Genomic DNA, 26,717 nt, shown 5'->3' with positions numbered 1-26,717 from the left:
ATGGCTGGGGCCATCACTGGATCTTGGGTAAGAAAGCTACTTTTGGAAGTTCATGAAACATCGATTGTATAATGCACGAGAAAGTCCCGCTCGGCCTTTATCTATATTCATTGATCCTATCCCCTCTCTCTAGTTTCCGACTGGATTTCACGGACATGCCCGCAGTAAATCGAGAAATGATATATTTCAAGAATACAGACTCCAGGCCAAACCGCCCCCTCCGGAGAAACTTCTAAAGCGACTTCGGGTGAGTGCAAAGAATTCCCGTTGAACCCATATGCTAACTTAATCCCACTATTCGATTGTAGAAGAGCGACAGCATCATCTTATTTACTTCTAATTTATGTGATTATTTGATAATTCTGCTGCTAACTTCCTCTGAACTTTGTTCACCAGTCATCCCGTGTGCACGCTAGCTCCCTGCTGAGTAACGATTCAGTGTTTACCTTTGGTGTTTCCAGTACTCTCCTTTAAATGCCGCCCTGACTCCAACCCTTTCTATCTCCACAGCCTCCTCCAGCACCATAACCCTCCACTTTTCTGGTATCCCTACAATTCTGGTCCATTGTGCCTACCAGGTTATAAGCAGCTTCACCTTCCACTGCCTGAGCCTATACATTCTTGAATCTATGCCCCAAATCTCTCTCTCTCTCTCTCTCTCTCTCTGCCTCCTGTTCTCTTTCAATACTCTTTTTCATGGACATTGTGAGCCGAATGGCATGTACCTGTGCTGTACCGTCCTATATGCTATATTTTGTGTGATTAAATATCTTTTGGTCATCTACATTAATATCTCTTCATGTGTCTCTATATTGAGTTTTAATATAACATGTGGAATGTTTTACATTGTTTTAAATCACCAAATAAAAAATGTTTAAGAAGGAACTGCAGATGCTGGAAAATTGAAGGTAGCCAAAAATGCTGGAGAAACTCAGCCCCCCAAAACTCTTCTGGAGAAACTCAAAGCATGAACAAGTGGCTATTGAATTATTTTAGCTATTCCTGCCTCACCAAGGTAAATTATGGAGTGGGTGGTAACATAGCTTCTACAGATAAATGAGGATTCTGCTGCACTCCGCAGTTACTGTGATAGAGAGGAAGTAGCCTCATTGAAATTTCTGACTAACATCACCAATTGAAAAGTTGCAGCTGGTATTTTATGGAACAGCAAGTCCCACTTACTCACCTTTCTGGTCTACAGGAATGTCACAGTCTTGTGTCTCATTTATTACAAACTGTAATTTGATTAATTCCTTGTTTTTTCCCTGATTCTGCAATCACCTCCATACCAAAAGCCCCCCCTCTCATCCTTCACTATATTCAGAGTTCTCCTATCTCCCCTTTGTTTGCCACTGTTGACATCTGTACCTTCAACCATTGTGTTACACATTGTGGAATTCCTTTGGTGAAATCTATTTTCCGTGCTTCCTCTGTGACCAAGCTTTACTTCAGCCCTCTTCCCAATGTGCCCTTCCATGCGTTAATGTATATATTAGTTTAACTATACTTTCACAAAATACACTGGGATTGTTTTTACATCCAAAAGCTACTATAGTTTTGTAATTTGTTAATGTATATATATGAAACAGTAGTTACAGGTGTCTCAAATATGCCACAAAAATACAGAATTTCTGCAGTCGGAAGAAGGACTCTCACCTGTCCATTTTCTCCAGAGATGCTACCATCCATTGAGTTACTCCAGCATTTTGTGTTCTTTTGTGCAAGTTATTTACTTTTGGAGCATCTGCAGCTCCTTATGTCTACATTAGAGCACCAAAGAACATTCTCTTCCAAGATGAACAGAGAGACTTTGTGATCCATAGGGAAGCAAAGCAGGTTTATGCTTTGCTTGCCTTCACAGGTCAGGGCATTAAATACTGTATAAGAGCTGGGATATTATTTATAAACCATTGGTTAGGCCTCACTTGGAGTATTAAGTGCTCTTTCAGTTGCCACACAGTGAAGGAGGTTGAGGAGTAATCTTATAGTGTCTATAAGACACGTCACCTTTCCCACCCATGACAAAGGTCACATCCTTGACCTGGTCTGCTCCACAAATCAACCGGTACTCGACCTTGCCTATTCCCCCTCTCTGATCATAAGCTTATACGGTTCACCATCCCTTCTCCGACACCTCGCCCCCGCTTCCTCCGAGAAATCACCTTCCGTAATCTAAAATCCATTGATTCCCACCATCTCTCTGACCTGCTCTCCACCACTCTCCCCCTGGACTCAACCCCCATCTCACCTGATGATCTCACAAACCATCTCAACTCCACCTTGTCTACCTCCCTCAACACTCTGGCCCCCCTCAAAACAAGAACCGTAACTTTCAACACATCTTCACCCTGGTACACACCTGCACTTCGTAAACTGAAACAGACTGGTCGCCAACTCGAACGACTTATAAAGAAATCATCTCTCACAGTCCACCTTGAAGCTTACAAACTCCACCTCACTGACTACAAAGATGCTCTCATTGCTGCAAAATCTGCCTACCTCTCCTCCATATTCACCGATCCCTGCCTAAACCACAGAACCCTCTTCTCCACAGTGGGCAACCTCCTCAAGCCTCGAGCGAACACTCTCCCAACCTCTACTCCGGATCTCTGCAACTCATTCCTCCACTTTTTCGCTGATAAAATCAGCACCATCTATCAATCTTTATCCCCTGTACCCGACTCCCCAGCATCTACTCCACCACCTTCCAAGGCCCCTCCTTTCAACATCTCCACTGACCTCCTTACCCCTCCTCCACACTGCTTCCTCTCCCAGTTTGACCTGGTCACCCCTATTGAAATCTCCAAACTCATCAGCTCTTCCAAACCCACTACCTGCTCCCTCGACCCTCTCCCCACTCCCCTGTTGAAGTCCTGCCTCCCCGTTCTCTGCCCCATCCTCACTAATCTCTTCAACTCCTCATTGTCCCAAGGAATTGTCCCCTTCGCTTTCAAAACTGCTGCCGTTACACCAATCTTAAAGAAACCTGGTCTTGATCCCTCCACTCTCATTAACTACCGCCCAATCTCAAACCTCCCCTTTCTTTCAAAAACCCTGGAGCGTATCGTTGCGTCGCAACTTCATTCCCACCTCCTTGCGTATAACCTACTTGAACCCCTCCAATCTGGCTTTCGCCCCCTCCATAGCACAGAAACTGCTCTCCTCAAAGTCCTCAACGACCTCCTCACCTCTGCTGACACTGGTTCCGTCAACATCCTCATCCTCCTCGACCTGAGCGCAGCCTTCGATACAGTGAACCATAACATCCTGCTCACCAGACTCAAAGACCTCGGCATTGAAGGCTCTGCACTCAGCTGGCTCCGTTCCTACCTTTCCAACAGATCCCACTTCATCTCTCTCCACAACCACACCTCTGCTACAGCCGCAGTCACTCAAGGCGTTCCCCAAGGCTCCGTACTCGGCCCCCTCCTCTTCATCATCTACATCCTCCCCCTTGGTCAGATACTCCGCCACTTCAATCTGGACTTCCACTGTTACGCTGATGATACCCAGATTTACCTTGGCACCAAATCCCCCCACAACCCCCCCCCTCTCCCATATCAACTCCTGTTTGTCAGCTATAAAAACCTGGATGCAACATAATTTCCTCAAACTCAACAGCGATAAGACAGAATTCCTCCTCATAGGCTCCAAAGCCACACTCAGCAAAATCAATAACCCCACTCTCACCATCGACGGCACCACTGTCTCCCCATCTCCCCAGGCCCGCAACCTTGGCGTGATCTTTGATTCCACCCTCTCCCTTGAGCCTCACATCCGCCATGTCATTAAAACCTCCTTCTTTCATCACCGCAACATCGCCAAACTCAGACTCTCTCTCACACCGCCCGCTGCTGAAAGACTCATCCATGCCTTCATCTCCTCCCGACTGGACTATTGCAACTCACTTCTCATTGACATCAGCTCCACCTACATCAACCGACTCCAAATGGTCCAGAACGCAGCCGCCCGACTCATCACCCATACCAAATCCTGGCATCACATCACTCCAGTCCTCAAACAACTTCACTGGCTTCCCATCTCCCACCGGATCACCTACAAAATCCTGATCCTCACCTACAAAGCCCTCCACCATCTGGCCCCCCCATATCTCATTGACCTCCTCTCCCCCTACCAACCCTCACGGTCCCTCAGATCCACATCAGCCGGTCTCCTCTCCATCCACATGTCCAACCTCCGCAGTTTTGGGGACAGAGCCTTCTCCAGGGCAGCTCCCAGGCTCTGGAACTCCCTCCCCCAACTGATCCGCAATTCCGTGTCCCTCACCATCTTCCAGTCCCGCCTCAAGACCCATCTCTTCACCTCTGCCTATCCTTAGCCCCACGTCCCCGTCCCTTTTCATCTGTGCATTAATTGCCTCATACTGTGTTTTGTATTGAATTCTGTCTTTACTTTGTGTACTAGTCATGTCTCTCTACTATTTATTTCATTCCCCTTACATATTTTTCCTCTACATGCTCAATTTTTGTAAGGTGTCCTTGAGACTCTTGAAAGGCGCCCATAAATAAAATTTATTATTATTATTATTATAAGACTAAATCTCTGTTCTTGACCGCTTTTGGCCTTCTGTGCTGCGATTTCCGAGAGAATGCCGCCACCTATGGCCGTCATTTTTGGCCACCTCGCTCAGAGCCCCCCTCCGCGGCATGTGTGCCGAGGATTTTTCCCGACGATGAAAAATGACAGAGATATTAATGTTTTTTCAATATTCCCCATTCTCTCTGCTGCCCCCGCTGGCGGCAGGGAGGAGGGAGGGACTATAAAACCAGGAAGTGGTGTGCCTCAATTAATCTCTGCAAGATGGAGCTCTGTCAATTAGTCTCTGTCACTCTGAGCTCTGAATGACATTGAACAAATGTCTACAGCACTGTGAGTACCCTTAATTTGGTTTGAAAATGAAAATATGGTTAGAGGTAAAAAAGCATTGCCTGCAAATGGTTGTTTGGGTTTGGGTTGAAGTAAAAAGGCACTCTCTCTCCCCTCCTTTCTCTCCCCACCTCTCTCTCTCTCTCCCTATCCCCCTCTCCTCTCTCCTCTCCCCCCCCCCCTCTCTCCTCTCCCCCCCCCCCCTCTCCTCCCCCCTCTCCTCTCCCCCCTCTCCTCTCCCCCCTCTCCTCTCCCCCTCTCCTCTCCCCCCCTCTCCTCTCCCCCCCTCTCCTCTCCCCCCTTCTCCTCCCCCCTCTCCTCACCCCCCTCTCCTCCCCCCCCTCCTCTCCCCCCCTCCTCTCCCCCCCTCCTCTCCTCTCCTCTCCACCGCTCCCCTCTCCTCTCCTCCCCTCCCCTCTCCTCTCCCCCCCTCCCCCTTCCCCTCCCCCCTCCCCCCCCCTCCCCCCCCTCTCCTCTCCCCCCTCTCCTCTCCCCCCCTCTCCTCTCCCCCCCTCTCCTCTCCCCCCCTCTCCTCTCCCCCCCTCTCCTCTCCCTCCCTCTCCTCCCTCCTCCCCTCCATCCCCTCCCTCCCTCCCTCCACTAAACCCCCTCCCCTCCACACTCCCCCCTCCCTAGCGGGTAAACAGAGGGTAGCTCTTCCCTCCACCCTCCCCCCTCCCTAGCGGTAATTAGCGCGAGTGCGGGGGGGGGAATTAGTTAGTGTGTGTGACGCTGCATGCCACCTCCCCCCCCACAACCGCACGTTGGGGGAACAGACCCAACGGGTCTGCACTTGGTCTAGTAATTGTATATAATTCTATTCATTTTTAAATAGTTATGGAAAATGATAGAAGGACACAAAATGCTGGAGTAACTCAGCAGGTCAAACAGCATCTCTGGAGAAAATGGATAGATTATGTTTCAGGTCAGGACCTTTCTGCAATCTGAAGATCTGAAACATCACCTTCCTATTTACTACAGCATTTGGTGTTCTTATGTGTAAATCAGCATCTGCTGCTCCTTGTTTCTACATGGAAAAAGATAGGACTAAATAAATACAAAATATATTTGAAGTGCTGGTTAATCGAAAATTCAAGAATAATTTGAAGTGACTTTTTAGGTAAACTATGTGCAGATCATCAGTACTCATTAGCAAAACAATCTGTAAGATCAGAAAGGTTTAGGCAGTTTGGGAGCACTGGCACCAATTGACTTCATTTGTTCTATGGGGGCCTTCTTTTCTAATTACCATTGATTAATGAACTGTGTGGTTGTTACTCACATTGACTGGTTAATTAAGTTTAGAAATTACTACACATGGAAACATTTGTTGCTGCCTCGAAATTGTGGATCTTCACAATCCTCTCTGCGATTTATAGTAAAGTAAGTTATACTAGTCCCACAATTGTTCCTGCGAGTGGAATTGAAATTTACTGCACTCCCCAAAGTTGGAGGAATGTTATGGATCTGGAGATCTACAGATCCATATGAATCTGGAAAAAAAAATATCCTTGTGTAATTGTGGACAAAGCCATGCTAATAAAACATCAAATATGGCTGAGGAATGAGAGCAATGCTCACAACAAATTCTATAGCTTTAAGTGTCAGCATATGAATACGTGATTTAACCAGGAATGGATCTCGCTTTCTAGAGTTCAGCATGCTGGCAATGACTTGACTTACCTTTCCCTCCCCCATCTGACTGTTATCTGCCCTCCTCTCATGTCTTTACAGATCTTGACTAACCCTCTCACACCTCACCCTCTCCCTTTATTCTGGCTGTTTCCCTTCTACTCTTTCAGTCCAGTCCAGACCGAAACATCGACTGTCCATTTCCCTACACGGATGCTGCCTGGCTCACTGTTCCTTTACCAGCTTTCCATGTTGTGATATAGATTCCAGCATCCACAGTCTCTTGTGCCGTCGTTGCATATTGTGTTGGCTCAGCTGTCCCAGGTGGCTCCCCATCTCATTCCATGCCAAATTCACTCTGACTCTGACCACAGGTCCAATGTTGCTGAGGCGTTGCTGTAAGCCAGCGGACAGTCAGAGGTAATGTCATGGTACTTGGATACTGGATCAAGGCTGAATTGCCAGCCACAGAATTATATATCAAGTCATTTAGATGAAAGGCTGAAATGATTGTCTTGGCAACACTTCCTCAAAGCTCCTCTTTTTTTGTTCAAAGCAGATTTCCAGAGCATTTTCTGTAAGTGTTTTTCCCATCTGCTGAAATACTCTAGCTTGGCAAGCCAGGCCCAAATCATCAACATACAGTATACAAAGAGCCATGACATTGTGGGTGGGAGGTCACTGGTATCTATGTTAACGACAGCTGGTGCCAGCATTAATCCCTGCGGGAACCCATTAGGGATAGCGCGTGGGTGGCTGATTTGATTCCAAGATGCACAAGGGACGCTTGGTTGCTGTAATTAGTTATAGGTTTTCACACAGAAAATGATTTTGGAGAGCTTTATTAGCATGCCTGTACATCACACTCTGTCAGTGAAGTCAATGCATGCCTTCAAGGGCATGCTGGAAACTTGACTCAATGTGGAAGATCAACCACCACACCTGCCTACAGAGGCTATCTCCTATGTGAAGACATACCCGTTGAAGGGGCATTGCTGCTTGTGGGATAGGGCTCAGTCTATTTAGCAAAACGTTGTATTGAGAGTAGGACATTGGAATGGCAACTACATGGAACAAGTGGGAACACAAGAAACTGCAGATGCAGTGATTTTGAGCTAAACACAAAGTGCCGGAGTAACTCAGCAAGTCAGGCGACATCTGTGGAGGGAATGGATATATGACGTTTAGGTTCGTGACCCTTCTTCAGACATTGCTTATCCATTCTCTTCACAGATACCCACTGAATTACCCAGCGCTTTTGTTTTACATGGAATAAATGATTGTGCTGCACAATTACTGTTTATCTAGGAATGACACCAAGTGAAATCTATGGTGCAAATGTTTGTAAACTGCTTTGCTGACCACATTCAGTCATTTGGACTGATGTACAGTTCAAGGTTTCAAAATGTCAAGGTCAGTTTATTGTCACATGTACCAATTAAGGTACAGTGACATTGAATTATCATATCCTGTTTGGGACGGTGAATTTATCAGAGGGATCCCAGAAAGAACTCTCGAACGTACATTGGAAAATTATTTGCCACCGATTAACTAAGCCTAGTTATTATCCACATCTTATTACAAAAATTTGTATTTCCTGTCCTGAATGTCGAAGAACTTTCAAAGCCACGATTGGACTCATAAGCCACCTGAGTCCATAAAAACAACAGAACGTAGACCATCATCCTCGACCTCGAGTGATAGCCACGACGATTACAAAAATGTATCCAATGCTTCAATTTCTGAGGTATTGCAAATGGAAGTGAACATTTTGTTGGCGTCAGCAAATGTTTCCACTTCTGACCCTATAATGGAGGAGAAGTCACTGATCAAGACACAGTAAAGTTGGTGGACCTGGGACATTGGCCTGCAGCAACAACCTGAGATGATGGATCTGTCTCAAGCAACGACAACCATCTTTCTTTGTGTCAAGCATGCCTCCAGTCTGTGAAGAGTTTTCTTCACTCCGGTACTGTCTTTATGTCAAACAAGTCATTCTTAGCTTGCCTCTGGAATTCCACTGTTTGATCCATGCCTGGAGCAAGGCTGCAATGAGCTTAGACACCTTGGACCCTGCTGGAACCCAACACTAAGCAATTCACTGAAGAGTAAGTGCTGCCCAATAATGCACCCAACAACACTGGGCAACATGGTAGCGTAGCAGTAGAGTTGCTCCCTTATGCCCCTGTCCCACTTAGGAAACCTGAACGGAAACCTCTGGAGACTTTGCGCCCCACCGAAGGTTTCCTTGCAGTTCCCGGAGGTTTTTTTCAGTCTCCCTACCTGCTTCCACTACCTGCAACCTCCGGCAACCACCTGCAATCTCCGGGAACTGCACGGAAACCTTGGGTGGGGCGCAAAGTCTCCAGAGGTTTCCGTTCAGGTTTCCTAAGTTAGACAGGGGCATTACAGCACCAGAGACCCGAGTTCGATCATGACTACAGGTGCTGTCTGTAATGAGTTTGTATGTTCTCCTGGTGACCGTGGGTTTTCTCCGGCTGTTCAGGTTTCCTCCCACACTCCAAAGAAGCACAGATTTGTAGGTTTATTGGCTTTGGTAAAAATTGTAAATTGTTCCTAGTGTCTAGGGTGAGTTAGTGTACGGGGATCGCTGGTCAGCACGGACTCAGTGGGCCGAAGGGCCTGTTCCACGCTGTATTTGCAAACTAAACTAAACTATACTAAACAGTATTCATCACTTTGGTTCAAGAAGGAACTGCAGATGCTGGAAAATCAAAGGTAGACAAAAGCGAAGGAAATAGGCAAAAATTTCGGGCTGAGTCTGAAGAAGGGTTTCGGCCCGAAACGTTGCCTATTTCCTTTGCTCCATAGATGCTGCCTCACCCGCTGAATTTCTCCAGCACTTTTATCTACCTTCATCACTTTGGTGATGACTGAAAGGAAACTAATGAGTAATGAGTAATAGACCAAGTTCAGTTTTCCCCACCCTCCGTTGATAAATTCTGTGAGTAACTACGGACAATTAGTTTGGTGCGAGGGATCGTTATATAGCTACAGGGCATTAATTTTGAGCAATTACTGACCAACATTTTCAAAGGGGCTTGTCATCAAAGTGTGATCACTCTATCCCCTGTTTAAAGCGTGAGAGGAGTATGATTTGGAGTGGTGGTGATGGATATAAGGGGTGGCTTTGAAATTCAGGGGGTGTGTTTACTTGTGCAAGGGAAGCTATGTAATAACTTTCCTCAACAATTGGGAAAGAGATGCAGACTGAGGAATGGGGGATGTAAAGAAAAGAGAATTGAGGAATGGGGATAGACACAAAAAGCTGGAGTAAATCTGCGGGACAGGCAGCATCTCTGGAGAGAAGGAATGGGTGACATTTCGGGTCGAGACCCTTCTTCAGACAATGGGGATTCGGATGAGATTGGAAGGGGATAATGGGTGTTCAGGTAAAACAATGAAGAGAACAGTTTTTCCCTTTTTCCCCTTCCTTATATCTTGCCTAATTCTAAAAACTTGTTGCACAGTTAAACCACGAATAACAATTCTCAACCACATGTATAAAAATAGAAATAGTTAATTAAAGTAGTAAATAAATCCATTTAACATTAGTTAAGTACAACATATTTCACAAAAGCCTGATGGTATCAGACTTATTCTCCATGGCAACCCCTTTCCTTCAGCCATCAAGTCTTTCCCGAGCTTTTTGTTATACTGTACTTTGCTATAAATATAAATCTTGTAATTAAAACCACAGGAGGTTTCCTCTTGTAATTAAAACCACAGGATGTCTACCTGTGTCTACCTTCCTTTTCAGAACCTTCATTTGAGAGGCACATGTAGGGAGCTTTGCTTAGATCCAGGTTGGCAAAGATACACCACCAAGCCAATGCCTGAGCCAGCAATAGGTAAAAATAATTTTAGTTTTGGACCTTATTTAACCATCCACAGATAGATTGGATAACCTTATGGAAATGGAAATATAATATCATCATCACAAACATAAAGTAGTTTCATCTGATGTCAGTTGTCCAAAATAGGTGGTCTAGGGCTGCACAGTGGTGCAGCCGGTAGAATTGCTGCCTCACTGTGCCAGACACTTGGGTTTGATCCTGACCTCGGCCGCTAACTGTGTGGAGTTTGCACATTCTCCCTTGTCTGCATGGGTTTCCCCCTGGTGCCCCAGTTTCCTCCCACATCACAAAGATGTGTAGGGTTGTAGGTTAATTGGCCTCTTTAAATGACCCAAACATGTAGGGAGTGGATGCGGAAGTGGGATAACTTAGAACTAGTGTTAAAGAGTGATCGATGGTCGGCGTGGACTTGGTTGGCCGAAGGGCCTGTTTCCATGCTGTATCTCTAAAACTAAAACCAGTGAAGCTCAGCAGTTTGGTACCTCACTCAGTATGTCCCTCTAGGATACTAGAGGATAGGAAAAACACTAAACTAACAAGGCAACGATCCTTTATTTATAAAATAATTTAAATTGTGCAAATCAGTATTTCACATGGGTGCATTTGCCCAAGGATATACAGATTATGAGTCTCCGTTTATGCTTCTACACTGGAATGGAGCAGTGATTCGATGGGCCAAATGGCCGAACTCAGCTTCCATGTTTTATGAACAATGTCAACATGATGCAGAGAGTAGCTGGTCACATAGTACAATTTTTAACATAGTACCAATTGTTGTATGTAGGCCATGTGTTAGAGTGCTGTGCATAATCACAGCTTCTGCATTCATCCAAGGCTGATGAGGGGGTGTAAAATTTGATTGTGGAGACTGGAAGTTACCGAAGGGAGCCTGAAGCTTCATGGAGACATTACAAAAACAAAACAAAAATTAATATTTATGACCAACATTAACTTTAAGAACTTCAGGTTCAGTTGCTCTAGGGTAAGGGAAACAGGAATGAGGGCGGCACAGTGGTAGAGTTGCCGCCTTACAACGCCGGGTTCGATCCTGACTACGGATGCTGTCTGTAGGGAGTTTGTACAGTCTCCCTGTGACTGTGTGGGTTTTCTCCAGGTGCTCCGTGTTTCCACCCACACTCCAAAGACGTATAGGTTTGCAGGTTCATTGGTTTCAGTAAAATTATAAATTGTCCCTAATGTGTAGGATAGTGCTAGTGAATGGGGTGACCACTGGTCGCCGCAAACTCAGTGGGCTGAAGGGCCCGTTTCCGCACTGTATCTCTAAAGTCTAAAGTAAAGTCTACTGAACACTTCAGTAGACCAATGCAGACTTCTCCAGGTTTACTGTGTAGATTACAACTACTTTAACATAGATAGGGTAGATAGTCGGAATACTTTTCCCCTTGTGGGGGCGGTAACAGAAACAAAAGGTAGAGAAAAAGGTTAGATTGAACATGGTGAGCACAAGGGACTAATTCTGTGCTGTATAACTTTGTGACTACCATTTGATGAATTCAGTATTGACTTGAATATTTAAACGTGTCTTCTGCAGTTTTTGCACCAATGCATCTACATAAAGGCCAACATGAGAACCGATTAGACTATTAGTACTTCAAATCTCCATCAGAATTTCCACTGTGGTAAACCAGTTTTTCAAGTGTTCTCTAAACAATTGTCCACAGGAATTTCCAACGACTTTGAACCACCAAAGAGATTGTTAATCTATACTATTACTAAAACTCTTCGTCTTGTTTGTGGCTGTGTGTGTGTGTATGTGTGTGTGCCAATTTCTAATTTACTATTTTCTTCCAAACGCTAGGCCGCAGCCTTCCCATTTTCACACATTCTACTCACATTTTTTCCGTCGAGGCGATAAACATCTTCCCGTCGCATTCCCACCTATATTTCTGCACTTTTTAATCGTTCAAAGTTTTTAGAAAAGCCAGAAAACTCACCCATATCGGGGAAAAAACCGAGTGACGTCACAATGGACTTGCAAGGCAGGATGTGTCATTCCGGGGAAGAGGGACACTCCAGCACACTCACGTGGCGGCCACTGCTGGCGCCCAGCACCCGACATACGACACCTGGTGGCGAGGGTGGTGCCTCGGGCCCTGGCTGGAGCTGAGCCTGGTGCTCGAGCTGGAGTAAGAGTCGAGCCCGGGGCCGGAAAAAAACCCGCCGTTGGAAGCAAGGACAAGCCTGGGTCCAGGGCCGGCCCGAATACGAGAACCAGGCCGAGTTCCAGGCCCTGGCGCTGCTCTACGACCTGGGTAGGTCATGGGACAGGGAATGGGAGGAGGTTGAGGGAAATGAGGAGGAGGGAGATGGGGTGGGGAGTGGGGTGGTAGAGGGAGTTGGGGGGGGGGGGGTTGTGGAGGAGGGAGATGGTGAGGGGTGGAGGAGGGAGATGCCCCCTCCCTATCTACCCTCACTCCCAACCTCTCTACCCCCTCCGTCTCAACCCCCTCCCTCTCTCCCCCCCTCCCTCTCTACCCCTCCCTCTCTACCCCTCCCTCTCTACCCCTCCCTCTCTACCCCCTCCCTCTCCCTCTCTACCCTCCCTCCCCCCAACTCTACCCCCCTCCCTCCCTCCCTCCCTCTCTCTATCCCTGTCCCTCTCTGCCCCTCGCCCTCTTTACCCCCCTCCCTCTTCCCTCCCTCTCTACTCCCCTCCCCCTCCCTCTCTACCCGCCCTCCTTCTCTACCCCACTCTCCCTCTACCACCCATCCCTCTCTACCCCCCTCCCTCTCTAGGGAGTAAAGAGAGAGGGTGAAGAGGAAGATGAGGGAGTGCTGGGGATGAGGACAAATGAGCCGCGCCTGCGCAGTTGGGGGCTATGCGTGAGTGGTGCAATATGGCATTGAGGGAACGGCTTTCGATGGGGGAAACGGGTGAGTGGTGGAATCCCGCGTTGGGGGAGCAGACCCAACGGATTTGCACTTTGTCTAGTTATTCATTAAAGGGTGCAATCCGGGGTGCATGTGCCGCCTTATGTGAGTGCCAGCTGTAACCTCAGGAGCCATGTTTATTGATAGAAACATAACCGTTGCTGGATAATCTACAGTCCCCCAGAATATCACAGTTCATCAGGAAGCATTCAAAGCACAGTATAAATACTCCATCTACTTGGTAAATTGTAGTTCCTTGCCATCCACAATAAATCATTTATTTTGTTCATAAATCTGTATTAGATAGAAAGTTTTTTAATTTGCAATGCACTGTATCTTCTAAAATGTAATCCAATATGGCTGAGCCTTTTAGGATACCAAGTGAGTCAGTGTAGGAAGGGACTGCAGATGCTGGTTAATACTGAAGATGGACACATAAAGGTGGAGTAACTCACTCAAGAAAAGATGGGTCAGGCAGCATCTCTGGAGAAAAGGAATAGGTGATGTTTCGGGTCAAGACCCTTCTTCAGTCAGTCAGGGGAGAGTGAATCGAGAGATATCGAAGGTACATAGAACAAATGAATGAAAGATATGCAAAAACCAACGATGATCAAGGAAAATAGACACCAAATGCTTGAGTAACAGCGGAACAGGCAGCCTGGATAGAAGGAATGGGTGACGTTTCGAGTCGAGACCCTTCTTCTGATGATCAAGTAAAAGTGGAGCCCACAATGATCCATCCATTGCTGGCTGTGGGAAAGGTGATAATGAGTAGGATGGTCAGATTTCCTCAATTCTTTCGGTTGAAGGGAGCTGCTGTGTTTTTGCGGAGAGTACACAGCAGGGCTCGGTGCCTGCTGCCTGGCTACCATGCAGGCCTGGTCTATTTTAAACTGAGGCATCCAGTCGAGTGCTGTATATTTTTACTTTTACATCAAAGCAGCATCACCCACTGCGGTCCAGGCTTTGATGTAAAAATATATATTTTTTTTTTTCCAGGAAAGCCCTTTGAAACATAACTTTTCCAAGCACGATAGTCGACTGGTGTTCTACGATGGTGCCACATATATGGAGAATGTAAGTACCCATGCCATATATAATGCAGTGAGTCAGGGACTTTTAATTCTCTCTACATGAAAAGCAGAGTGTACTGTACAGTAAATAGTCATAGTGGAAAACAGGTGAGTGAAGGCGAACTCTAGGAGAAATGAAAAATAACCAATTAAGTATAAGTAAATTAAGAGATTATGGAACTATTCCTCAAGTGTAATTATGGAATCTAATCATTTCTGCAATTAGTTTGGGCATAATAACTGGGTCTTGCTGAAAAAGTATGTGTGCTGAAATTGAATAGGAATTGCATTATGAATCTCCAGAATATCACTTAATTTGCATTGATCTGCTGTTCTTCTGCGTTATCTTTAAATTGAGCTAGATTTGTCTAATAAACGCTACATTTACTCAATGTACTTAACAGCGTGAAGCTTTTTCTGAGGAAATGAATGTTAATAGGATACCAATCAACCTTTCTGGCTCAGAATGGGTCCATCTTATTCCTGTACACCATCATGGTAGCACAGAGATACACAGCATGGAAACAAGACCTTCAGTCCAACTCATCCATGCTAACCAAGATGCCCATCTATGCGTCCCATTTGCCCATGTTCGATCCTTTAAATCTTTCCTATCTAGGAACCTGTCCAAATGTTTTAAATTGTGTTATGGACCTGTCTTATCCACTTCCCCTGGCAGCTCGTTCCGCAGATGCATAGCTCTCTGTGTGAAAAGGTTGCCCTTCAGGTCCTTTTTAAATGTTTTCACTCTCACAATAAGGCTATGGCTTCAAATTCTTAATTCCTCGCCACATGGAAAAAGACTGCATTCACCCTATTTATGCCCCTCAATTTTATGCATCTCATCTCCGATGCTCAAAGGGATAATGTCCTCGCCTGTCTGACCTCCCCCTTTAACTCAGTCCCTCGATTCCTGGTAACAGCCTCGTAAATCTTTTTGCACTCTTTCCAGCTTAATGGCCTCTTTCTCATAGCAGAGTGACCAAAATTACAACATAACATCCCAACTTCTATACTCAATGCCCTGACTGATGAAGGCCAGCATACCAAAAGCTTTATTCACCTCTCTGTCTGCCTGCAATGCCACTTTCAAGGAACTATGCACTTGTACACCTAAGTCTCTCCATTCTGTACACTCCCCAGGGCCCTGCCATTCACTACAAATAGGCAAAATGCGAAACCTCGTACTTAACTGAATTAAACTTCATTTGCCACTCATCCAGCTGATCAAAATTCCGCTGTAATTCTTGATAACCTTCATCACTATTTTCACGTCATCTGCAAACTTACTAACTGTCCCTTGTACATTCTCGACCAAATTGTTGATATAGATGACAAACAATAATGGGCCCAGCATCGGCTGCTGATGTGCTTTACTCAATCATGGGCCTTCAGTCTGAAAAACAACGTTCCACCATCATCCTATGTTTCCCATTATTAAGCTGATATATATCCAATTAGCTAGCTCTCCCTAGATCCATTGTGGTCTTAATTTCCAGAGCAACCTTAATAAAGACCTTGCTGAAGTCCAGATAGCAGAACCTTATCAAAGACCTTGCTGGTCCATATAGACCACATGTATATGCTGGTCCATATAGACCACATCTATATGCTGGCCATATAGACCACATCTATATGCTGGCCATATAGACCACAACTATATGCTGGCCCATATAGACCACATCTATATGCTGGTCCACACAGACCACATCTTCTGCCTTGTCCTCATCAATATTTTTGGTTACTTCAAAAAACTTTACATTTAAACTCAATTAAAAATTTGTGGCTTTGTGCATAAAGGCACCCTGACCAGCCCAATCAGCCTGTCTTTCCAAATGCATGTATATCTTATTGCTAAGAATTCCCTCCAGTAACTTATCTACTACAGATGCAGTCTATGTTATCCTACATTCTTATCGATTTCCTGCACACTAGGGCCAATTTACAGAAGCCAATTAACCTAAAACCCACAGGTCTTTGGGATGTGAGAGGAAACTGATGCACCTGGAGGAAACTCACGTGGTCACAGGAAGTACGTGGAAACATCACACAGACATCACCCGAGGTCAGGATTGAACCTGGATCTCTGGCGTGTGAGACAGTAACTCTATCAGCTGTGCTACTGATCACACTCACCTCCTGAGTGTGATCAGTAGCACATTCATCCTGCTCCACGCATAAAAATTTCCACTCTGCTCTTTGAGGGACTCAATTTCCTCCCTAGTCCTCCTCTTTGAGCCATCACAGGTACTGAGCTCCCCTCCATTGAAGGGATCTACAGAAAAATTACTGCGTCAAGAAGTAATCTAATATCATCAAAGAACCATACCACCCTGGTCACACTCTCTTCTCATGCTACCTTCAGGAAGAAGGTGCAGGAGCCTGAGAACTGTTACCTCCAGATTTAAGAACAGCTTCTTCTCATTAATCACCCTGGTACTTGAACCACCCTGCACAAGGCTAACCACAACCCTATCTCAGCCCAGAACCACTATGGAGGGAGGTCTTACACCTGGTACAGCAGATGCAGTAGATGAGGTTGGAGGAGGTGCACGTGAACCTCTGCCTCACCTGGAATGTTTCTTACACCTGTCAATAAAGCAACTTCTCTACATTGGCGAGACCATGCGCAGGCTTGGCGATCGCTTCACCCAACACCTCCGCTGAGTTCGCACTAACCAACCTGATCTCCCAGTGGCTCAGCACTTCAACTCCCCCTCCCATTCCAAATCTGACCTTTCTGTCCTGCACCTCCTGCATTGCCAGAGTAACCATATAACCATATAACCATATAACAATTACAGCACGGAAACAGGCCATCTCGACCCTTCTAGTCCGTGCCGAACACATAATCTCCCCTAGTCCCATATACCTGCGCTCTGACCATAACCCTCCATTCCTTTCCCATCCATATAACTATCCAATTGGCCCAGCGCAAATTGGAAGAACAGCACCTCATATTCAGCGGTATGAACATTGACATCTCTAATTTCAGATCGTCCTTGCTTTCTCCCTTCTTCCCCTCCCTCTTCCCAACTCTCCCACAAGCCTGTCTCCGCCTTTTCCTTTCTTTTTCCCACCCCCCACCCCCCCGACATCAGTCTGAAGAAGGATCTCGACCCGAAATGTCGCCTATTCCTTCTCTCCACAGATGCTGCCTCACGCGCCGAGTTTCTCCAGCATTTTTGTCTACCTTGCACTATTATGGGTACTCTACCTACTTTGGTCTTTGCAATTTCGTGGTCTTGGAATAACTTAGAATAACTGATAATTTGCACATATATTTGTTAATGTTATAGCATCTGTAAAGCTGCAATAAGTAAGACTTTCATTGTTCTGGTTCATATCTGGTGCATATGGGTTCACTCTGTCACCATTAATCCAAGCACTGGAGCTCCAGTTTCTCACTCTCAGCTGCACTGGGAATGTTTCCTCATTTGCCGGACTCGCAAAGAACACACTCTATTCTGCCATGGGAGGAGATTACCAGGTGGACAAAGAAAACAGTTCCAAAGACGAGCACAACAGTCTTGTTGAAGAACTCCTGCCATCCTCTGGCCCATGGCTGATCAATATGAATAAGGAGCTTTTGAGAGGGTATTGAGAATAATAATAATAATAATATTAAATTTTATTTATGGGCGCCTTTCAAGAGTCTCATGGACACCTTACAAAAATTTAGCAGGTAGAGGAAAAACATGTAAGGGGAATGAAATAAACAGTAGAGACCTGACTAGTACACAAAGTAAAGACAGAATTCAATACAAAACACAATATGACGCAATTAATGCACAGATGAAAAGGGAGGGGAGCGTGGGGCTAAGGATAGGCAGAGGTGAAGAGATGGGTCTTGAGGCGGGACTGGAAGATGGTGAGGGACACGGAATTGCGGATCAGTTGGGGGAGGGAGTTCCAGAGCCTGGGAGCTGCCCTGGAGAAGGCTCTGTCCCCAAAACTGCGGAGGTTGGACTTGTGGATGGAGAGGAGACCGGCTGATGTGGATCTGAGGGACCGTGAGGGTTGGTAGGGGGAGAGGAGGTCAGTGAGATATGGGGGGGGGGGCAGATGGTGGAGGGCTTTGTAGGTGAGGATCAGGATTTTGTAGGTGATCCGGTGGGAGATGGGAAGTCAGTGAAGAATGGTATTGAGAACGTCATGGCACCTAAAAGTAATGTGCAACTGGCAGAAGGACTCCACCGTCTCACAAAGTACCTATCAACCACCTCCCGTCCTACTTGTGCAAGGGTTTGCAGTTGCAAATTGGCTTCTTCAGCTACCCCAAAGTTCTCAAACCAAGCGTGGAAGCAAACCATCCTCCATCCTAAAGGTCTATCTCAAGAGAAGACAATTCAGGCTATATAATAGAAGAGTATGATCTACCAATGAGCTAATTGAGATAAATATTCCTGAAACTCTCTAACCACATAACAGCTTGAAACAAAATTTTGCTCTAAATGTAAATGAAACCAGCATGGACAAAGAGAATGTGTAGGAAAGAACTGCAGATGCTGGTTTAAGTCGAAGATAGACACAAAATGCTGGAGTAACTCAGCAGGACAGGCAGCATCTCTGGAGAGAAGGAATGGGTGACGTTTTGGGTCGATACCCTTCTTCAGACAAAGAGAACCTAGGAGGTTCAAGGTACACATTTATTTGTCACATGCACCAATTAAGGTGCAGTGAAATGAGTTACCATGCAGCCATACAATTAAAAAGAACACAATACACAATAGAATTAAAAATAAACTTCCTCCTGTGCTGGAAGACAATAAAGTTCAGTCAGTCTTCCTCCTTTGTTCACCCGTGGTCGGGGGTCTTGACCCTCCGTAGTTGCCGCTACGGACGGCCCGGTGTGCATGCCCTCTTGTCAGGATAATCGAAACTCCGATGTCGGGACAGATCGAACACACTCTTAGAGTTCCAGAATTGGCCACTTCCTTACCAGAGACCGCGGCTTCAGGATGTTATAGGCCGCAGGCCGGCGGCTGGAGCTCTTCTCGGGCGATCCCTGGCAAGGGATTTCCCCCTCTCCGCGACGGAAAGTCCATGCTGCGCCCGCTGCTGAAGCTCTGGGCCTGTCTCCGGGAAAGGCCGCACCAATCCAAGCTGTTAGGCTGCGAGGGAGGCGAAGAAGCGACAATGAAAAAAGTTGCATCTCCGTCGAGGTGGGTGACTGAAAACGGTTTCCCCCTAATCCCCCACACCACCCCCCACACAAGACATACCGAGAGACACTAAAACATACATTTGGACTAAAAAACATACTAAAAAAACAAAAATAGTCAAAATGACGAACCCACTACTGGCGAGGCAGCCAACGCGCAATGCCACCCGATGTTGACCCAGGGTAGAAAGGTCTGTATGGGGATGGGAAAGGGAGATAACATGGACTTTTATTTATTAATAATTATAAATTAATTATTATCAGCATTCATTCTGAACATATAATTACAAAAATGGGGCCAAAAGGGAGGGAGGTGGGTTTATAGCTGTTGCCATGGCTTTGGCTGTGTTCAGCATATTCAACTGGTCTTCGATGTCGCATCAAGAATGTGAAATTTGACTGAGGAATGCAGATCTGGACGTTATTTTCAAAGAGCCACTGTGCTGCAGGCATTGGATTCTGATGAATCCAATGGATGAAAGTCCCAAGATCACAGTCCACAGCTGGGTGAGGTCTTGAAGGAATGGGTGAATCACAGAAAGTCAGGGTGAGATGTTTCTCATGCAATCATCCATTACAATCCTCTGATCTCTACTCGCCTCGCCTGATCTCCTGACAGAGGTTTAAAGGTTAAACGTCTGTCAGAGGTTAAAAATAAACCACAGCGAGTAAGGATTTTTAATAGTCTTTCTGTAATCTCCAAAGGCAACAAAAAACTAATTCTGAGTAACAAAAGCCAAAAGCCAAGGTACATTGCCAAGTTCTGGTCCCTGCAGAACTACTAGCTGTCAGTTAACTCAGTTCAACCTTGTGAGAAGTGATAGCACAAACCATAGTTGTATTCCCTGGAATTTGGAAAGTTAAGGGAGATCTGATCACAGGTTTCAAGCTGTAAAGGGAACCATTGGTGGAATTGAGGAAGAAACAAGTTCTGCTGGCTAAGGAGTCCAAGACCTAAGAAGCGTAGACAAAAATGAATGCCAAATCTTTCAGGAGTGAATTTAGGAATAATGTAACCCCAAAGGATGGCAGATATTAGGAATATTTTTCTGCATTTTATATCAACCCAATTGTTATATATAAATCAAGCTTTGAATGGAAATTATTTTTAAAGGTTCGGCTGATCCAGTTAACACCAGCACTGCAAGACAGTGTGGAAACAGGCCCTTCAGCCCACCGAATTCACATCAATCATCGATAACCCATTCTATCCTGCACACGAGGGACAATTTAAAGAGGCCAATTAACCTACAAACCTGCAATAATATTTAAAATGTGGGAGGAAACCGGATCTGCCGGAGGATACTCACGTGCTCACAGGGAGAACGCACAAACTCCATATAGACAGCATTCGTAATCAAGATGGAACCTGGGTCTGTGGTGTTGTAAGGCAGCAACTCTACTGCTGTGCCACTGTGCCGCCCAGTATTGCTACGGAAGAAAATAATGAAGATGGGAAATGTCAGAGCCACCAGCCGATAGCCATTAAGGCAGACTGCATAGTTTGGCACATGCATTGTGGGGTGAAGGGTTTGCTCCGGTGCTGTACTGTTTTATATGTAAAAGGATTGATGATTTTTTGCTAAAGTGGTTAGAAGCTGCATATCAGATATAATATGGAATGTGGAACAGGCACAGGGGACTAAGAAGGGACAGAGCCGGCTGCTCTTTTTGAGAAAGCTCCGCTCCTTCAACCTCTGCAGTAAGATGCTGCAGATGTTCTACCAATCGGTGGTAGCCAGTGCCATCTTCTTTGCTGCCGTGAGCTGGGGCAGCCGGGCGAAGGCCGGGTTCGCTAATAGGGTGAACAAACTCATCGTGAAGGGTGGATCCATCCTGGGGGCGGAGTTGGATTCATTGGAGGGGAGGATGCCTCTCAATACAGGTCACCCCTTCCATGACACACAGGTCTACCTGAAGAGTACCTTCAGCAACAGACTGTTTCCACCAAGATGCAGCACAGAACGCCACAGGAGATCCTTTTTCCCTGTGGCTATCAAACTGTACAACTCCTCCCCCTTCTGTCTTGGAGTAGACTGAGTCCCCTCCCCCCTCCCCCCTCCCCCGCCCTCCCCAACCTTCGCTCATCCACAATCCTTTCCACGCGTCACTTTAATTTCATGTTTCATAGATTTTGTGTTTTTATGACTGTTGTCAGATCAATTTCCCTCCTGGGATCAATAAAGTTTTATCCTTCCTTCCTTCCTTAAATGGTGAACTTGCATTGTTTTTATGTACTTGGCAATATTACACTCCTCCTTCAACGTGCCTTCCAGCTTCAATTAACATTTTTACCCACTGCACAATCTATCAATATATTCCAAAGATAAGTAGTGCTCTGTGAACCATACTGATATCTAAACTAGCCTTTCTGGCATTAACATTGTACAAACACAAGACAAATTTTGTTGTAATAGTTATTTAACACTATTACAATTTACAATATTTCAAAAGAATGAGGGGGGACCTCATTGAAACTTACCGATTAGTGAAAGGCTTGTATAGAGTGGATGTGGAGAGCATGTTTCCAAAAGTAGGAGAGTCTAGGACTAGAGGTCATTGCCTCAGAATTAAAGGACTTTCCTTTAGGAAGGAGATGAGGAGGAATTTCTTTAATCAGAGGGTGGTGAATCTGTCGAATTATTTGCCACAGAAGGGTGTGGAGTCCAAATCAATTGATATTTTTAAGGCAGAGATAGATTGATTCTTGATTAGTACAGATGTCAGGGGTTATGGGGAGAAGGCAGGAGAATGGGGTTAGGAGGGAGAGATAGATCAGCCAGGATTAAATGGTGGAGTAGACTTGGGTCGAATGGCCTAATTCTGCTCCTATCACTTATGACCTTATGACCATATCATTTTTTTCCCCTTTTTTAAACGTTCTGATCCTCGTGATATCTTGGTATACAATATCTCAAGTTGAGCTGCGTAAGTGTCAGGGCAGCTGAATGAAGGAGCCACAGGAGATTTTCACCAATCCTCTCTGATGGAGACTGACATTCAAGGAGTCAATGTCAGATGTCTATAAAGTCAGCGTAAACTGAAAAAAACCTCAGAAATTCACAGCCAATACTTCCCTTTTTGACCTTTTACGTACATCCCCACACATACACAGAAAGCTTGCTATTTCTTTTCAGTTATTAATTTTTCATATTGCCCTTTTTAAGCAACCTCAGTTTTCACATCCAGTCTTTGGTGTATAACACAAATAGTACTTTTATCACTTTGGAACCTCTCAGTTTTTTGCTTATTTAGTTTTTTCAACATGTAGTTCTGTTCTTAGCCTTTCTTTCCTTTCATCATTAAACCAGCAGAGGAAAAAAGATGAAGGTCTGGCAGCATTAAGAATGCTGGTGCAGAACGCAGCCGCATTCTGCAGGGAAATGACCCAGTGTTTACCACCTTGTACAACTGAATTTGAAGTAATTACAAAATAAGCATTTTTGTGTTCGTGCTTCACGACATCCGTAGCAGGATTAAATTACAGTTACAAATTTGACTTGTCAGCCCATATTTTGGACGCTCTCTTAATCGTGGATTATTGCACTTCATTTCCTCCTGAAAATCATAAGACCAACAATTAATGTTAAGTTTTACAATTAATGTTCAGCCTGAAGAAGGGTCTCGACCTGAAACGTCACCCATTCCTTCTCTCCAGAGATGTTGCCTGTCCCGCTGAGTTATTCCAGCATTTTGTGCCTATCTTCGGTTCAAACCAGCATCTGCAGTTCCTTCGTACACATTGATGTTAAGTTCATACGTTCATAAGTTATAGGAGCAGAGTTAGGCCATTCAGCCCATCAGTCTACTCTGTCATTCAATCATGGCTGATCTATCTTTCCTTCTCAACCCCATTTTCCTGCCTTCTCCCCATAATCTCTGACATCTTTACTAATCAGTAATCTGTCAATCTGCACCGTTAAAGTACAGATTGCTAAATTTTGTTGACTCACCAGTCTACATCTAATCTCCTGGCACCTCCATGTGATCCCACCTCAAATGTCCCATGACCTGATTGGAAAATAGGATCACCCAGGTACAATAATGCTGCAGGTACCAGTACAACTAACAGCATTGGTTCCAACCTTTCACAGTTTGGGCCAAGCAAGTCCACATAGTCAGAAGGAACATTGATGGAGACTGCATACCCAAGACAGGGTTTGTTACCAATCCAGCCTGCAGTTTGTCAGCTGTCCTCACAATAGTTGAACTAATGCTCTTGGATGACACTTTCCTTAAGTTCACCGACTGATTCACCATGAAACTTTGTCAATACAATACAATACAATACCTTTATTGTCATTTGAACCTCAAATTAAGTTCAAATTAAATTTGGTTTCTGCAGTCATACAACAAGAAAAAAACCCAAGACACCCAATTAACACAATTAACACAAACATCCATCACAGTGAATCTCCTCACTGCAATGGAAGGCAAAGTCATTGTCTCTCCCCTGTTTTCCATTCATCTCCCGATGTTAAAGCCCCCAGCGGGCGATGGCAAGTCCCGTGGCTGTTAAGGCCGCTCCGGGCGATGTAAGGCCCCGCTCCGGGTCTTGATGTTGGAGCCCCTGGCAGGCGATGGCAAGTCCCGCGGCCGTTAAGGCCGGGCTGGGCAAGGTTAGGCCCCACTCCAGGTCGTTTTCAACCCTGCAATTCGGGCGAGAAGTCGCCGTTGCGGGAGCTCCGAAAAGCGGTCTCCCACTAGGGACCTGCGAGCTCCCAATGTCACCGTCCACCGGGCCTGCGGCTGAAGCCTCCGAAGCTCCTAAGTCAGGTCGCAGCAGCGCGCCACCACAGCTCTCTACGCTCCAAAGCCGGCCAGTTCCACGATGGTGAGTCCACAGGCTCCGCGACTGGATAAGATTTCCCCCTTATCCTTAAACTGTGACCCCTTGTTCTGGACTTCCCCAACATCGGGAACAATCTTCCTGCATCTAGCCTGTCCCACCCCTTAAGAATATTGTAAGTTTCTATAAGATCCCCCCTCAATCTTCTAAATTTTAGCGAGTACAAGCCGAGTCTATCCAGTCTTTCTTCATATGAAAGTCCTGACATCCCAGAAATCAGTCTGGTGAACCTTCTCTGTACTCCCTCTATGGCAAGAATGTCTTTCCTCAGATTAGGAGACCAAAACTGTACGCGATACTCCAGGTGTGGTCTCACCAAGAACCTGTACAACTGCAGTAGAACCTCCCTGCTCCTATACTCAGGTTGAGAGGGAAAGACAGACCAGCCATGAGTGAATGGCGGCGTAGACTCGATGGGCCGACTGGCTTAATTCTGCCCCTGCGACTTACGAACTTATAAAAGTCCAAATTCTCCAAACGTTTAAATTAGTACCGCCTTTCATTACTTCTCCACTCTTGCCCTCAACCTGCTCATCCTGTGTATAAAATTCCACTCTTCCTTTTCTCAATCAGTATAAAATGACTGATCACTTGCTTTGCTCTCTTCCGAGTTGGCAGTTTAGTTTAGAGATACAATGTGGAAACATTCCCTTTTGCCCACGAGTCCGCATTGACCAACAATCACCTATACACTCACTCTAGTCCTACACTAGGGACAATTTACACAAACTAATTAACCTACAAAAACTGCATGTCTTTGTGATGTAGGAGGAAACCGGAGCACCCGGAGAAAACCCATGTGGTCATGGGGAGAATGTACAAACACCCGTAGTCAGAATCTCTAGCGCCGTAAGGCAGCAACTCTACTGCTGCAACACTGTGCCAACAAGCATCAACACACTGGACAATTCTTTAGCGTTCAGTTTCTCCTGGGCCCCAGGATACACTCACCATGAATTCTAAACTCAGAAATGCTGGCATTACAGGGGAGCTGACCAATGGGTATATCTCAGCATACGAAGCGATATCAGACCTAGACATCTTTACCCACTGCCTCATAGTTGGAATTCATCCCATATCAATCCCAAATGTTACGAGGCAGACCTCTCCAGTATGAAGCACTGCTTCCCACTGGAGTTGCGGTTGAGAACGACTGAAAAAAAAAAGCTTTTACGTCAGTGAAAATCACTTTGATGTAGCATCCTTCAAATTCTGGCGCATTAGTGAAATTACTGCGCCACTTTGTAGAATGCAAGTTTTGGCTATATGCCAAATGTTCCATTACCATCACTAGCTCCTATATAGTCCAGTATCGAGCTAGTGTCAAGCATATGCACAAAGTTTAAGTATATGTGCAGTATTAAATTCTCCAACCCCAGCCAAAATTTGGAGAACGTCAGTGAATCGATCATGTGTGCTAAACTGTTCAGGGTTATTTAAATATTTACTATGCTGTTAGTGGAAGACTTTTAATATTAACAGTTTCTTTCCCTTCCATAGAACAAGGGTAATAGTCGGGCCAAAAGTGCTTTTGGAAGAAGCAGAGAATTTAACAAAGATTTAATTTCCTGGATTCCAACTCAGACTGAGGGCCCACAGCAGTGGCCATTAATATCCACATATCAAGCGGATTTCTGGCATCACAGAAATGCACAGTCTGCAGCAGTGATGATCCCTCAACTGCTTGTCCCCCGTGTTCAGCGGCTGATCACTGCCGCCCATCCTGGGTCGGAAACGATGCAGACCACGTATCGCCAGTACTATGGGCACTGCCAGCCGAATCCAAAGGTGCACACAAATGTATACACTGGGGAAGTGCAGAGCAAGCCCATGGAAACGGAAGCATCGTTTGTCTATGTCAATCCGAAACCGAAGCTGGCAAATGGTGAATGGAGACCGAGATCCTCCCCCCCAGAGTGCTTCACTGTTGCCGACTGTCTCTCGTGGTATGTCCCACAAACAAGTGGAACGGCCAACTGAAAACTTCATGGGTGCTAATCAACACAAGGAAGGAAACAAAAGTGACCACAGTGTTTACATAAACTTTGCTAATTCCGATGCAAAACATTTATTTTGCCTATTATAATTCACTCTTTAATTGAATGGGATTTTCCCCAGTAGCCTTCTAATTGTGAGAAATAATTTACAAGTAGTCCTTAACTATTGCTTAATACTTACTCTATTCTAATTGCTTCAACGATGTTGGGATCTTTTGTTCTTTGACTCTGGTGTTTTCATAGGTTTCCTGGAAAAGTGCCCACTAATTTAGTGCTGATTTTCCATCCAACTCAGAGGGAGGTGTGAGAATTGGCAGTAAATAGCAGTGAGTCCACTAAATAAAA

General features: G+C 45.5%; 1 protein-coding gene across 1 annotated transcript; it reads left to right on the top strand.

Annotated features, from left to right (window-relative positions):
- Positions 1-26,355, top strand: c18h3orf84 (chromosome 18 C3orf84 homolog). The gene is made up of 4 exons (XM_033037337.1): positions 1-27; positions 134-247; positions 14,289-14,366; positions 25,876-26,355. Exons 1-4 carry the CDS (start codon positions 1-3, stop codon positions 26,353-26,355), a joined length of 699 nt encoding a protein of 232 aa, XP_032893228.1.
- The last annotated feature ends 362 nt before the right edge of the window (positions 26,356-26,717 follow it).

This window comes from Amblyraja radiata, chromosome 18 (genome assembly GCF_010909765.2).
Source record: "Amblyraja radiata isolate CabotCenter1 chromosome 18, sAmbRad1.1.pri, whole genome shotgun sequence".
NCBI lineage: Eukaryota > Metazoa > Chordata > Chondrichthyes > Rajiformes > Rajidae > Amblyraja > Amblyraja radiata.
Note: the sequence above shows the minus strand (reverse complement) of the source record. Positions and strands in the feature narration are given on the sequence as shown.

Bases quoted from the DNA above. Each gene is read 5' to 3' on its own strand.
- c18h3orf84 (XM_033037337.1), top strand. From the start codon at position 1: ATGGCTGGGGCCATCACTGGATCTTGG. The intron at 248-14,288 runs GTGAGTGCAAAG...TTTTTTTTCCAG, and splicing joins AACTTCTAAAGCGACTTCGG to GAAAGCCCTTTGAAACATAA. The intron at 14,367-25,875 runs GTAAGTACCCAT...TCCCTTCCATAG, and splicing joins GTGCCACATATATGGAGAAT to AACAAGGGTAATAGTCGGGC.